The sequence below is a fragment of the Microcebus murinus genome, chromosome 9 (assembly GCF_040939455.1).
Source record: "Microcebus murinus isolate Inina chromosome 9, M.murinus_Inina_mat1.0, whole genome shotgun sequence".
In the NCBI taxonomy this organism is placed as follows: Eukaryota; Metazoa; Chordata; class Mammalia; order Primates; family Cheirogaleidae; genus Microcebus; species Microcebus murinus.
This window is the reverse complement of record NC_134112.1, coordinates 91,448,598-91,461,611: the sequence shown is the minus strand read 5'-3', so window position 1 is coordinate 91,461,611 and position 13,014 is coordinate 91,448,598. Positions and strand designations below refer to the sequence as shown.

The window sequence follows — 13,014 nt, the reverse complement described above, 5'->3', positions numbered from 1 at the left end:
GAGACACAAAGTGAGCACATGCTGTTAGGAAAACAGCACCAATAGACTTGCTTGGTGCAGCATTGCCCCAAACTTTTAATTTGTAAAAAACAATATCTATGAAGTGCAATAAAGTGAAGCACAATAAAATGAGGTATGCCTGTATAACAAAGAAGTCAAGAGATAAGGTTTAAAACTGATAAATCAAAAAGTAGCATCATATGCTTAACACTACTAAACTGTATAATGATTACAATAGTAAATATTATGTATGTTTTACAACTGTTTAAAAGTAGGATCATAAGCATGTCAAGTAGTAATAATAACTACAATTAACAAATAAAAGGGTAGCACTCTGGGAGGCCGAGGCAGGAGGATCACTCAAGGTCAGGAGTTAGACACAAGCCTGAGCAAGAGCGAGACCCCATCTCTACTAAAAAATAGAAAAAAAATTAGCTGGGCAACTAAAAAATAGAAACAAACAAACAAAAAATTAGCTGGGCATGGTGGCGCATGCCTGCAGTCCCAGTTACTCGGGAGGCTGAGGCAGGAGGATAGCTTGAGCCCAGGAGTTTGAGGTTGCTGTGAGCTAGGCTGATGCCACAGCATTCTAGCCCAGGTGACAGATAAGACTCTGTCTCAAAAAAAAAAAAAAAAAAAAAAAGGAAAAATATTTTTCTTTGGGGAGTAATGCTTGGGATAGGAAAGGAAGAGGGGCTGTTTTTATTACATTCTCATTTGAATTGCTACATTTTATTTTTTAAACATATATGTGTGTATTGCTTTGATGATGTTTTCAAAATCTGAAGAAAATATTTTACCTTGATCTGCAAGACATCAAGTGGAACAGTCTCTCCTTTCACAATGGCAAGTGCAGCATCTGTAATATGCCTAAAAGAGAATGAGAAGGAAATGATCATGTTGTGAAAAATAAACAACACCTCCTTCCCAGCTGTCTCCCCTGCCCAGAGTACTAATAGTTGGGTCAGGAAAAAGACATAGTGTTTAAAAACTGAAAGAGAAAGCAGAACAAAGGAGTGTAAAAGAATTACTAACCAAATACAGTGGAAGACTCTGATACAGACTCAAAAAGGCAGCTTTGGTAAAGAGCAGTTATACAAGGCACCAATCATTCATTTAACATTTATTGAGTTTCTACATTGTGCCTGACTCCTATTTACCATTGGAGTATACGACACTGAAATGATATGACTTTTTTTTAATTAATTGTAGGAAATTCAGCCACTTCAGAAAACAATATTTCCTTTTAGTCTAAGAGAAGAGTTACTAAAGGACAGGACTTGTTGTCATTGTCTTAGAAAAATATAATCCAGAACCTAAGACATATTTACTTATTTTGCAGGATTACTAGGACATACTTCATTTTAATTGCTGATTTCTTGTTTGAAGACATGAGACTGTTCTTACCTACATTCTGATAGTCATTTGAAAAGTCTATAGATAAAAAAATGATATTCATCCAAAGGCATGGACTATTGACATCCATCAGGGCATGTGAAACTAGGCCAGGCTTAGAAGCATTTCTGGAGTTTCAACTTTATTAGATCCAACATCAGACACACACAAATATATAACAGATAGTCAACAAAAGAATATTAAATCAACTAGTGGCTAAACAACAAGATATTTGTTCTTGCAGCAGAAAGAATGAGTGGACCCACATCAGACAGCCTCCCTGCCCTTCCTGGAACTCATCTGCAGTACAACTTGAGATACTTTAAAATCCCCAAAATACACACATTAACTCAAATTCTTGGACTAAATTCTGGCTTCACTAGTAAGCAAGTTGAACTATTATTCTCTCTCATATTTTTCTATCAACACATTTTTATCCTTTTTTCCCTCCAATACAGATGCTACCTGGGAAGTAGGTAACATTTTAGAATTTGAGATTCAGTTTAGAAGAAAGCAAGTAGCACACTCACAGGTTTAGATTAATTTGATATGAATAGATTAGTTCTGAAGGAAGCTATTAGAAAGGCTTCTAAAGCACAGCACTTATTCTGAACAGTACTTAGCACGTTGAGAGGTTTAGTAAGTGCCTTTGAGAGACTGACCTTAAATAAAAAAAACTATTACAACTCAAAAAGGCTTTTTATACTAAATCTTTTTTCTAAATCGCTTGGCAGAAGACAGCTAAAATGCAACCTTAAATTTATCATTCTCCAGCCAGTAAATGAAAGTTCTAAATAAAGCTGCACAGTAGCATGGAACAGCACTTTCAGAATTATTTACCTGCAACATTCCAAATTCAAGATTATTTTTTCTTCCATAGTAATTATGGTACAACAAATCTTGACAGCAGTGTCAAGAGCAAAGCCTTGTTCTTTTCAAATAACCTTAGGCACCAACTATGTTAAGAGGTCTACAAAATCCTGAACCTAGGACAGACTTACTTGATTACTTAAGAGCCCTGGGGCATGCTTACAAATTAAGTTTTATAAATTTTTAGGTTATAAAAAGCAGCAGCAACAACAGTTTAATAACTACAGAGGAAAATCATCTCCCCTAAAATGGAAGGCTTTCTCTGACCCTCAAGGTTGCCACAGTCTGTGTTAAATTAGCTTTCGGACAGGCAAGGGGCTCTCCAAGGAAAATGGTCCATGCCTGTATCACTGACATGCTATTGGAATATTGGCTAACGCAGCTCAGATAATCTAAACTGACATAAGGGGGATGGCGGGGGCGGGGGGAGCCCTCTAATGTAACCAAGACCCAAACCAGGTAAGATTTATCTTGGAGAAGCAAAAATGTGAGTAATTCACTGTCATCATCTATTGCCCCTCAGAAACTCTAAACCGGAAATAAAAAAGTATGGCCAATTGAAATGGCCTCTCCTATTTCTGAGGCCTCAGGATGGTTGGTGAATAGCTGAATGATCCCCATTATGTTAAGGTTTGAAGCATGAAAGATGTTTGAATGAAGGTCTGATATATATCCATGTGCATGCCTAGTGTTTTGATATATGGAACCAGACTCTTATAAAAAAAACAAAAAGTTATTAAAAGATATAACAGTTGACTCCTAAAATTACAACAGCAAAAATACATCCACAAAAACCAGCCTAATCAAAGAATTCCAAAGCAGGAAAAAGGATCCTTAAAACAGAAAATCATCTATTATTATCGATTCTAGAAGGTTATAATTAGAAGAGTCATAAGAACATTTTAATTAATTCAACATATTTATTTACTGACTTCCTCCAATGTGTCACAAAGCTTACAATCAGACAACTGATCCCTCAGACATCTCTCCACTTATTTAGATCTTCTTGACACTATCAAAGCCAGGACTCAAATTCAAGATTCCTATCTTCTTGAAAGAGTAGAGCTTTGTTTACATAGTGCTTTCAAGAAAAAAAGAACAATAACAACAATTTGTCTGACTTCTGAAGACACCTAGACTCACAGCAATTTAATTTAGATGTCAGGGCTACACTGCTTTCCCTTTCTACTTTGTCCATACTGCCTACCACTTTAGGCAATCTCAAAAGGATGTGACTACATTTAGTAGTTTTAGCTATTTATATTATCGAGACAATGAAGCCAAGGCTACTGGTTCAGTCTTCAAAAGGGACTTGATATCTGTCATCATGCATACTTAAAGCAAACAAATGATCAGTGCAAATCTGTCTTCGATAAAGAATCTTACAAGTAAAAGCACAAAAACAGTTTGGGTCAAGGATACCACCTTCATAACTGACTAAAGGACATCAAGTATTCCCTTCCATACCTGACCTGGAAATTGATTATTAGATTATCAGAGTCCCACAACCCAACTGGGAAACTTCCCAAGGAACTGAAAGGTTAAACTCTGATCTAGGTCCTCCTCTTAATTAATGTTTTAGGTTATCAAAACTAAAAAAAAAAAAAAATTATATCATACATGTACATTTTTCATTCCCAGTCCCACCCACGCACAATTGCTAATACCCCACGTTGACAACCTACTGGACTTTGTTTCCACTTTCGGCAAAGAGGGTATGACTCAAACTACTGGTCTGTCCCAGTGGGATAAATCCAATGGGAATCTTACTGAAGGTAGCCTGAGGGGAAAAAAAGAAGAAAGTTTTATTGTTATGGTGAGAAAATCAAGCTTAATGGAGAGGCACAGGTGTGTCCACTATGAAAAAGTAAATGATCTTGAATCTGCCTCCCAATCTCCTTTCCCACATTCCTAGACCAGCTATAAAAAAACTAACAGAGCAGTTTCTAAAATGATGCAGTCAATGAAAACAAGATGACTTAGAATTTGGAAGAAATATTTGAGTACTCATTAACTGTAACTGCTTGAAAGAAATTTGGTTAAGATAATGAGGGTCTTAAAGACATTAGAGCATTGCACCAGTGCAACAGAGACTGTAATATGTTGTCACACTTTGAAAAAGTTGCAAATAAAATTCAACTAAAAATGTCTACCATTTGTACAGTGACAAATGACACATGAAGGTGCCTTATAAGCTATCTAAGGAAAAAGAGAATAAGCAAGTTCAGGTAATGGTATAGCAGTTGATATAATTAAATGCCACAAATACGATAGATACTGTTAGGTTCCTACAGACTATTTTGAGCACAATCTACTATTAACAAAGGGACTGAGAAGGAGCTTCTTTTTGTTGTTGTTACTTATGAAATATTTTAAACTACTATTAAAAAAAGTGCATAAAATAATGTTACAAACACCCATGTACCCACAACCCAGATTTAACGAATGTTAACCTTTGCCATTTTGCTTTAGATGTTTTAAGAAATAAAATGATAAAGATACAAAGTCCCTTCTAATTCTATTCTTCCCTCTCCCTTCCCAGAAGAAACCATTATCCAAAGTTGGTGTGATTTCTTTCCATCAGTGTTATTCTTTTACTACGTATTTAGGCATCCATTAGCAATATGGAGTATTGTCTTCTGAATTACTTTTGAGATTTAACCATGTAGATATTTATAGATCTATTTCATTCATTTTAACTGCTGTATGGCTCCCACTATATGAATATATCACAATTTATTTCGGAAGGAATTCTTTGAAGAAAAGATTCCATGAGAAATTTTTATATCTTTCACAACTATTGGTCAAAGATATTGGATTCCCTTGATTAACAAACTATAGAAGTCCACCACGGGTAAATAAATGTGTTCTATGACACAGGCAGCACTATTTTCTTTTCTAAAATCTAAGGAAGCATAACTTGTGCCCATTTTAAAATATAAAGTAGAAAAAAAGTAAAAGAAAGAAAGAAAGAGCAATAAAAAGCAAAAAAGTAAAAGCTAAAATACAATTACTCTTTCTTTAAAGCTTACCTCATCTGTTCTTCGAAGAACTCCGGTAACAACCTACAATCGAAGAAAAAAAAAGAAATTATTATAAACATGTATTTACTTTATCATAAAGGAACTGGATTTAATTTTCACGGACCATAAATTTATTCCAGTTTTCTTCTTAGAAGCTCTGTTAACAGATATATTGTATCTTAAACCACAGTATTTTCCAATACAATCAGAGCTAAATTAGATTTTATTTTTGACCTAGTATCAGTAACATAATAAAGACTAATATAAAATAGTTATAAAAACTCCACATTATATTAGTAAATTATGTTCTAAGCTCTATAAAATGGGTATAAATGTGATGTACACATCAACTATACAAAAGACCCTAGTTTACTACTAGGAAAAACACTCTCTGCTACACTCAGAGAAATATTCACAAAATAAATGGTTCTTATTGACGAATATGAAGACAAGGGTGATAGTATTGTAAAAACTGTGAAAAATGCCTGAAGAAAAAATAATTTCTCATAAAATAATAGCCAATATTAATCACTTGTTTATATTTTGAATATTTCCCACCAATCTTTTTTTTTTTTTTTAAAGAGAGACAGGGTCTCACTCTGTCATCCAGGCTGGAATACAGTGGCATCCTCACAGCTCACTGCAGCCTCCAACTCCTGGGCTCAAGCGATCCTCCTGCCTTAGCCTCATGAGTAGCTGGGACTACAGGCGCTCATCACCACGCCTGGCTAATTTTTTAAAAATGTGAGTAGGGTGGGGTCTCACTATGTTCCCTAGGCTGGTCTCAAACTCCTGGGCTCAAGCAATCCTCTCTCCTCAGCCTCTCAAAGTGCTGGGATTCCAGGAGTGAGCCACTACCTCCCACCCCAGTCCTTCTTTGAGTTGATGCGTATTTTCATGACTGCGATTATGCCAAATGCATAATTTGGTGTCTTTCTTTAAAAACATTTTGTAAAGTAAAGCCTGACCTAAATCTTCTCCCTTTATCTTCTCCTGCCTCAATGAATTTGAGGATTAAATGGGAGTGTCAAGAGGTCTATTTCATTCTTTGTAGGCATGCTATCAATTCTTCACAGTTCATTAAAAAGCCATAAAAACAATTACAAGATCATTAGCACAGCCTTTTTTAAAAGAAGCTTACTAAGCCTCACGTAATTACTAAGTCAAACATAGGACAGTACCCTGTCCACTGTTAGCTTCTAATTCCCAAACACTGATGAAACCACCAAGAGACAAAACACAATCAGAAATGAGGTACTGGCTAGGCACAGTGGCTCACACCTATAATCCTACCACTCTGGGAGGCCAAGGCAGGAGGATCGCTTGAGCTTAGGAGTTCAAGACCAGCCTCAGCAAGAGCAAGATCTCGTCTCTACAAAAAATAGAAAAATTAGCCAGGCGTCATAGCATGCACCTATGGTTCCAAATGCTTGGGAGGCTGAGACAGGAGGAATTGCTTGAGTCCAGGAATTTGAGGTTCCAGTGAGCTATAATGACACCACTGCACTCTAGCCCAGACAACAGAGCAAGACTGTCTCAAAAAAAGAAAAAAGAAATGAGGTATAGATATGAATTATATCATAGTATACAGGATGGAAAAACTGAGCAGTGGGCAGGACCACCTGCATCGGGCTCTTTAGGAGTTCCTGATGTATGATTAATACATGAGTCTTCTGCATGGAAAAGACAGAACACTCATAGGGCAACACACTTATTATGTCCTTATTGGACCAAAGTAAGCATTAAGGATACGTAAATTTTTTAATTAATAAACTTTATTTTTTTAAGCAATTTTAGGTTCACAGTGAAATTGAGAAGGAGGTACAGAGATTTCCCATATACACCCCAGCTTCATACTTGTATACCCTTCCCCATTATCAACATCCCCCTCCAGAGCGGTACAGTTGTTACAATTGATGAACCTACAATGTCATATCATTATCACCCAGTGTCCACAGTTTACATTAGGGTTCAGTCTTTGTGTTGTACATTCTGTGTGTTTGAACAAATGTATGATGACATGTATCCACATGTCATCACATTATAGTATCACATACAGTAGTTTCACTGCCCTAAAAAATCCTCTAGGCTTTGCCTATTCATTTCTCCCTTCGCCCAACCTATGGCAACCACTGATCTTTTCACCGTCTCCATAATTTTGCCTTTTCCAGCTGTTAAACAGTTAGAATCATACAGGATGTAGTCATTTCAGATTGGCTGCCTTCCCTTAATAATATGCATTTAAGTTTCGTCCATGGCTTTTCATGGCTTGATAGCTCATTTCTCTGAATAATATTCCATTGTCTGGATGTACCTCACTTAACCATTCATCTACTGAAGGACATGTTGGTTGCTTCCATGTTTTGGCAATTATGAATAAAGCTGCCATAAACATCCATGTGCAGACTTTTGTGTGGAAATAAGTTTTCAACTCATTTTGGTAAGTGCTAAGGAGCATAATTGCCAGATCCTATAAGAGCATATTTAGTTTTATAAGAAACCACTCAACTGTTGCAAAGTGGCTATACCATTTTGGATCCCCATTAGCAATCAATGAGAGTTCCTGTTGCTCCACATTCTCACCAGCATTTGATAATGTCAGTGTGCTGAAATTCTGGCCATTCTAATAGATGCACAGTGGTATCTCAGTGAGGATATGTAATATTAAAACAAAGGCGGGTGCACACATCTGAACATGTAGACCTCTTCCTATAATGTAGTATTAAGAGATAACACTGTATGTGATGGAAATGATGTGAGAATAAATAGATGTATTTTCTTAAAAGAAATCTTTATGTTTATGAGAAACATTCCTCATAATTGAAACTACATGATTTAATTACAAACAGGGTTACTTAATACAAATCTTCAGAACATAACAAGCCTATCCCACCCACCTCCATTTTGTCTGTTTTATTCAGTGTTATCAAACTTAAATTTGATACAAAAACCCTTCTATGTGCTAGGTAGAGGCTTTACAAAAAGCAATGAAAAATAGTGCATGAGAAAAAGTTAAAGCTATACTAGTTTCAGAGATTAACAATCCTGAAAGAATGAATTACAAAGAAATAATTCATTTAAGTTATAACTACTTTATACCACTGCTCTAAAGACTAATTTCCATTTTTCTCTCCTTCAAAACGGCTTCAAAGAGAAAAACAGTCATACCTCCTGCAGGGTTCCATCCCCTCCAGCAACAATGATCACATCTGTGCTTTCCATCAATTCCAGGAGTTTCTTGGCTTGTCCCTCATAATCTGTCTGAAATACAAAGAAAGCCTTTGGTAAATTTATCATCCTAGGGCCACAAGGTCAAAGGTTAAAAAATGTGAGATATTTTCTTTAAAGTTGTACATTGATTCTTTTCTGAAGTTTTACATAATTGATAGACATGAAAAAACAAACAGCTATCAAAGTAATCATGTGTAGTTTTTACAGTTTTATACTTTTAGAGCCGGAAGGGACCTCAGAAACCATCTAGTCAGCTCCTTACTTTAAAAATAAAATTCAAACCCAATAATTTGTCTCAGTTACACAGCTAGCTAGTCAAAGGCCTCATTTACAGTCCAGTACAGATCCCATTATATCATTTACCCAATCTTTTCATCTGAAGGCAGGAAGTCAAGTGTATATGCAAATAGGGAGAAACAGATGTAATGAAAAGAGCACAGATTTGGGAGCCCAAGAGACCTAAATTAAATCAACTCTGCTACTTTCTAGCTGAGTGGCATTAAAGTCTGGATCTTAACTTCCTTATCAATGAAATTATGTGTGTTAAGGGTAATAATAGCTTCTCTGTGACACTGCTGTAAAGCAACTAGCAAAGTAACTGTTCATAACTGGTTCTGTACTAAATAAAAGGAGGTTATTATTGTTTTGCTATGACTATACATTAAAAAATACAGGTATGAGTCAAAGTGGTCAAACAACAGTACCTAAGCCTTTCAATTTTTATTGAGAACATTCAATCTCAGATATATACATAGACTTAAATGAACCATTTAAGCCACCAATGATATGTACATTTCTAAAACCAAACACTAAATTTTAATAGACCTAATGCAACTGATACTAAAATTGGAAACACTCCCTCCAACTGACACTACACTAGACACATTAATAGACAAAAACGAAACATCTGGATTGCAGATGGCCTAAGGCACTTATGGTATAATAAAAAATACATTTGGTCTTTGTCCGTGGTTCCTGGCACAGAGCTCCTAAAACCCCTGGATTTCCTGAGGGAAGTATCTATTGTTATTCATGGCAAGCCCCTCTCAACCATACCTGAATTTGTGCTAATGGGGTGACACCCCATGGGACCCTGGATAGCTTCAAGATGGGGGCTGGTTGCCAGAAAGGTCAGCAAGGTGATTAGAGGGCTAGAACTTTTAGCCCATCCCCTGCCTCAAGGGAGGAGTGAGGGGCCTGCGATGGAGCCCACCCACCAATGGCCAACGATTTAATCAATCATGCCTACTTAGTGGAATCTCCATTAAAAACCCCTAAGTAATGGAGTTTGAGGAGCTTTCAGGTTGGTGAACACATTGAGGTGTGGAGGGTGGTTTGTCCAGCAAGAGTCTGGAGGCTCTGTGACAACCCACTGCCCTTGTACTTTGCCCTATGCATCTTTCCATTTGGCTGTTCTTGAATTGTATCCTTTATAATAAACCAGTAAATATAAGTAAAGTGTTTTCCTAACTTTGAGTCATTCTAGCAATTTATCAAACCTCAGGAGGGAGTTAGGGGAAACCTTGATTTATAGCGGGTTGGTGGGAAGAACAGGTGACCATCCTGCCAGGACTTGCGCCTGGTGCCGTAGGTGAGGACAGTCTTATAAGACTGAGCGCTCAACCCATGGAGTCTGCACTAACCTCAGGAGTTGCTGTCAGAACTGAATTGAGTTGTTGGACACCCAGCTGGTATGAGAGAAGACCCCAGCATCTGAGCCAGTAAGTTCTAATATGACATTAATTCACAATTAACACAGAGGAAAAAGAATGTCTCCCTAAAATATCATCATTTTATGATAAATAGTTCTACTTTTATACTAAAAATGAAACAACTAGCTTTATAATTATACATTTACAACCATTTGATTTTTTTTAAAGAATATGCATAAACCCTGATTAAAAGGATGGTTTATGACCACCTAGAAATAGGTGATCATTAGGAATCAGCCTGGTTCTCAATAAGACCAAGTCATTTCAGACTAACCTCATTTCATTCTTTGACAGATTACTACATCAGATCTTGGAAATTAGACAGACACATTGTATCTGATCTTCAGCAAGAATTCTGGCAAATTATTTAAAGATATCCCTGTGGACAGGTGAAGAAGTGTGGAAACAATACGCTAGAATACAATTAAGTGGATGAGCTACCAATCAAATGTCTATGCCCAAAGTGAGATGCTCAGTGGGATGACGCCTAGGTGCTGGAAGATTCCCAGCGGCATTTCGTTAGGGCTCCCCCTGCAGCCTTTTCCTATATATCACTTTATCAACAATGGAGATGAAGGGAAATTTACTGGATATGTAAAAGATACACATGGCCACGTTGCCTCTTCTTGCTTCTCCCTCCTCATCCTCTCATTCTGTCCCTTTCCTTATTCCACTCCAACCACATTGGCCTCCGTACTATCCCTCAAACATGCCAAGTACACTCCTGCCCCAGGGCTTTTGAACATGCAGTATCTTCGGCTTGGATTCTCATTCCTCAAGCGTCTACATGCTCCCTCATTTCCTTTGTGTCTGTTCATCTCATCAGACCAGCTGCACTGAAATAACACCCCTCTTACCCTTTGCCTACTTAACCAGCTTAATCTTTCTTCTTAGCACTCATCATCATCTGACAATTCATTTATTTGTATATTTGTTTCTTGTCTGCTTACCTTTCTTTCAAACCTTGAAAAGAAGCCTTTAAGGACAGGGAGTTTGTTTTGTTCAGAATGTATCCCCAGTACTCAGTACAGGGCTTAGCTCACAGTAGGCACTCAATAAATATTTGCAAAAAGTAAATATGAATAGGTACATGAAGGGAAAAACGAAAATTCAAAAAGATTTTGAGAGACCATAATTTAAAAGATTACATTGATAGGGATAATATATTTGAGGCTCTAATCTTAGAAAGAAAATCTCAAATGTGCTAAAAACGGATAAAAAAGTGGCTTGATGATGCCAGAAAAAAAGAATCTAGACACCAACTTTGTATCTTTCATAAAAACTAACTCAAAATGATCATAGATCTAAAGGTAAAATGCAAAACTATAAAACTTTTAGAAGATAACAGGATAGAATCTAAGTGATCTTGGAGTTGGCACTGAGTTTTTAGATACATCCCCAAAAGCAAGATGCATGAAAAAAAAACTGATAAATTGGACTTTAATAAAATTTAAAACTCTGCTCTATAAAAGAAAGAAGTCTTTTCATTCTATTATAAGAATGAAAGATGAGCGTCAGACTGAGAGGAAATACTTGCAAAATACATATCTTATCAAAGGACTTGTATCAAAATATACATAGAACCCTTTAAAATTCAATAAAAAGAAAACCCAAATAAAAGGGCAAAGATCTGAACAGACACCTCACCAAAGATCCGCAGATGGTTAACAAGCAGATGGAAATATGCTTATTATATATAATTAGTAAATCACAAATTAAAACAATAAGGCCCACTATACACCTATTAAAATGCCTAAAATCCAAAACACTGAAAACAGCAAATGCTGACAAGGATATGAAACAACAGGAACTCTCATTCATGCTGGTGAGAATGCAAAATGGTACAGTCACTTTGGAAGGGAGTTTCGTACAAATTCAATTATACTTTTACCATATTATACAGCAATAGCACCCCTGGGCATTTACCCAAATAAGTTTAAAATCTATGTCCACACAAAAACCTGCACACAAATGTTTATAGTAACTTTACTCATAATCACTAAAATTGGATGCAACTAAGATGTAATTGAGTGGGTAAATGGATGAACTGTAGTACATCCAGACAATGGAATATTATTCAGCACCAAAAGAAATAAGTTATCAAGCCATGAAAAGACGATGGAGAAGCCAGTCTAAAAAGGCTATATACTGTATGATTCCAACTATATGACATTTTCAAAATGGCAAAGAATGACAACAGTAAAAAGATTAGTGGTGCAGAGAGGGACTAATAGGTAGAACACAAGGGATTTTAGGGCCGTGAAATTAATATGTATGATACTGTAATGGTGGACACAATGCATTATACATTTGTCAAAACTCAAAGAACTGTACTACACAAATGAATGTGAATGAGTGAATACAAATGAAAACTATGGACTTAATAATAATGTATCAATTGTAACAAATATGCCACTCTAATGCAAGATGTTAATAACAAGGGAAATGGGGAAGAGGGAGGAATATAGATACTCTGTACTTTCTGCTGAATTTTTCCTTAAACCTAAAACCACTCTAAATATAAAGTCTACTATTTTTTAAAGTGGCCTAATGTACATAGCAAACAAGACATAGGAGATTTAGGGAACAAAGAGTCCAGCAAACTCAAAGGCATGATATATCAACAACAAAAGAGTGTGATCTTGAGCTGTTTAAAAGAATAGGATATGGAACAAGAGATTTGGTCCTGCTTTTACGCCTCATTTCTGGGCACTACACTTTAAGAGAAAAGAAAACTAGAGAACATCTCAGAGACCAATCAGGAAGGTGACAGATTTGAAACC

General features: G+C 36.4%; 1 protein-coding gene across 1 annotated transcript in view; it reads right to left on the bottom strand.

The window, feature by feature from the left end:
• The window catches only part of AGK (acylglycerol kinase), an 89,036-nt gene that overhangs the window by 38,936 nt on the left and 37,086 nt on the right, over nt 1–13,014 (bottom strand). Inside the window, exons 6-9 of the mRNA XM_012768031.3 lie at nt 8,457–8,549; nt 5,298–5,330; nt 3,951–4,045; nt 801–870 (exon numbers count right to left, since the gene is read on the bottom strand). Of these exons, the coding sequence (XP_012623485.2) occupies nt 801–870; nt 3,951–4,045; nt 5,298–5,330; nt 8,457–8,549 (291 nt within the window). The remainder of the gene's footprint in view (nt 1–800; nt 871–3,950; nt 4,046–5,297; nt 5,331–8,456; nt 8,550–13,014) is intronic.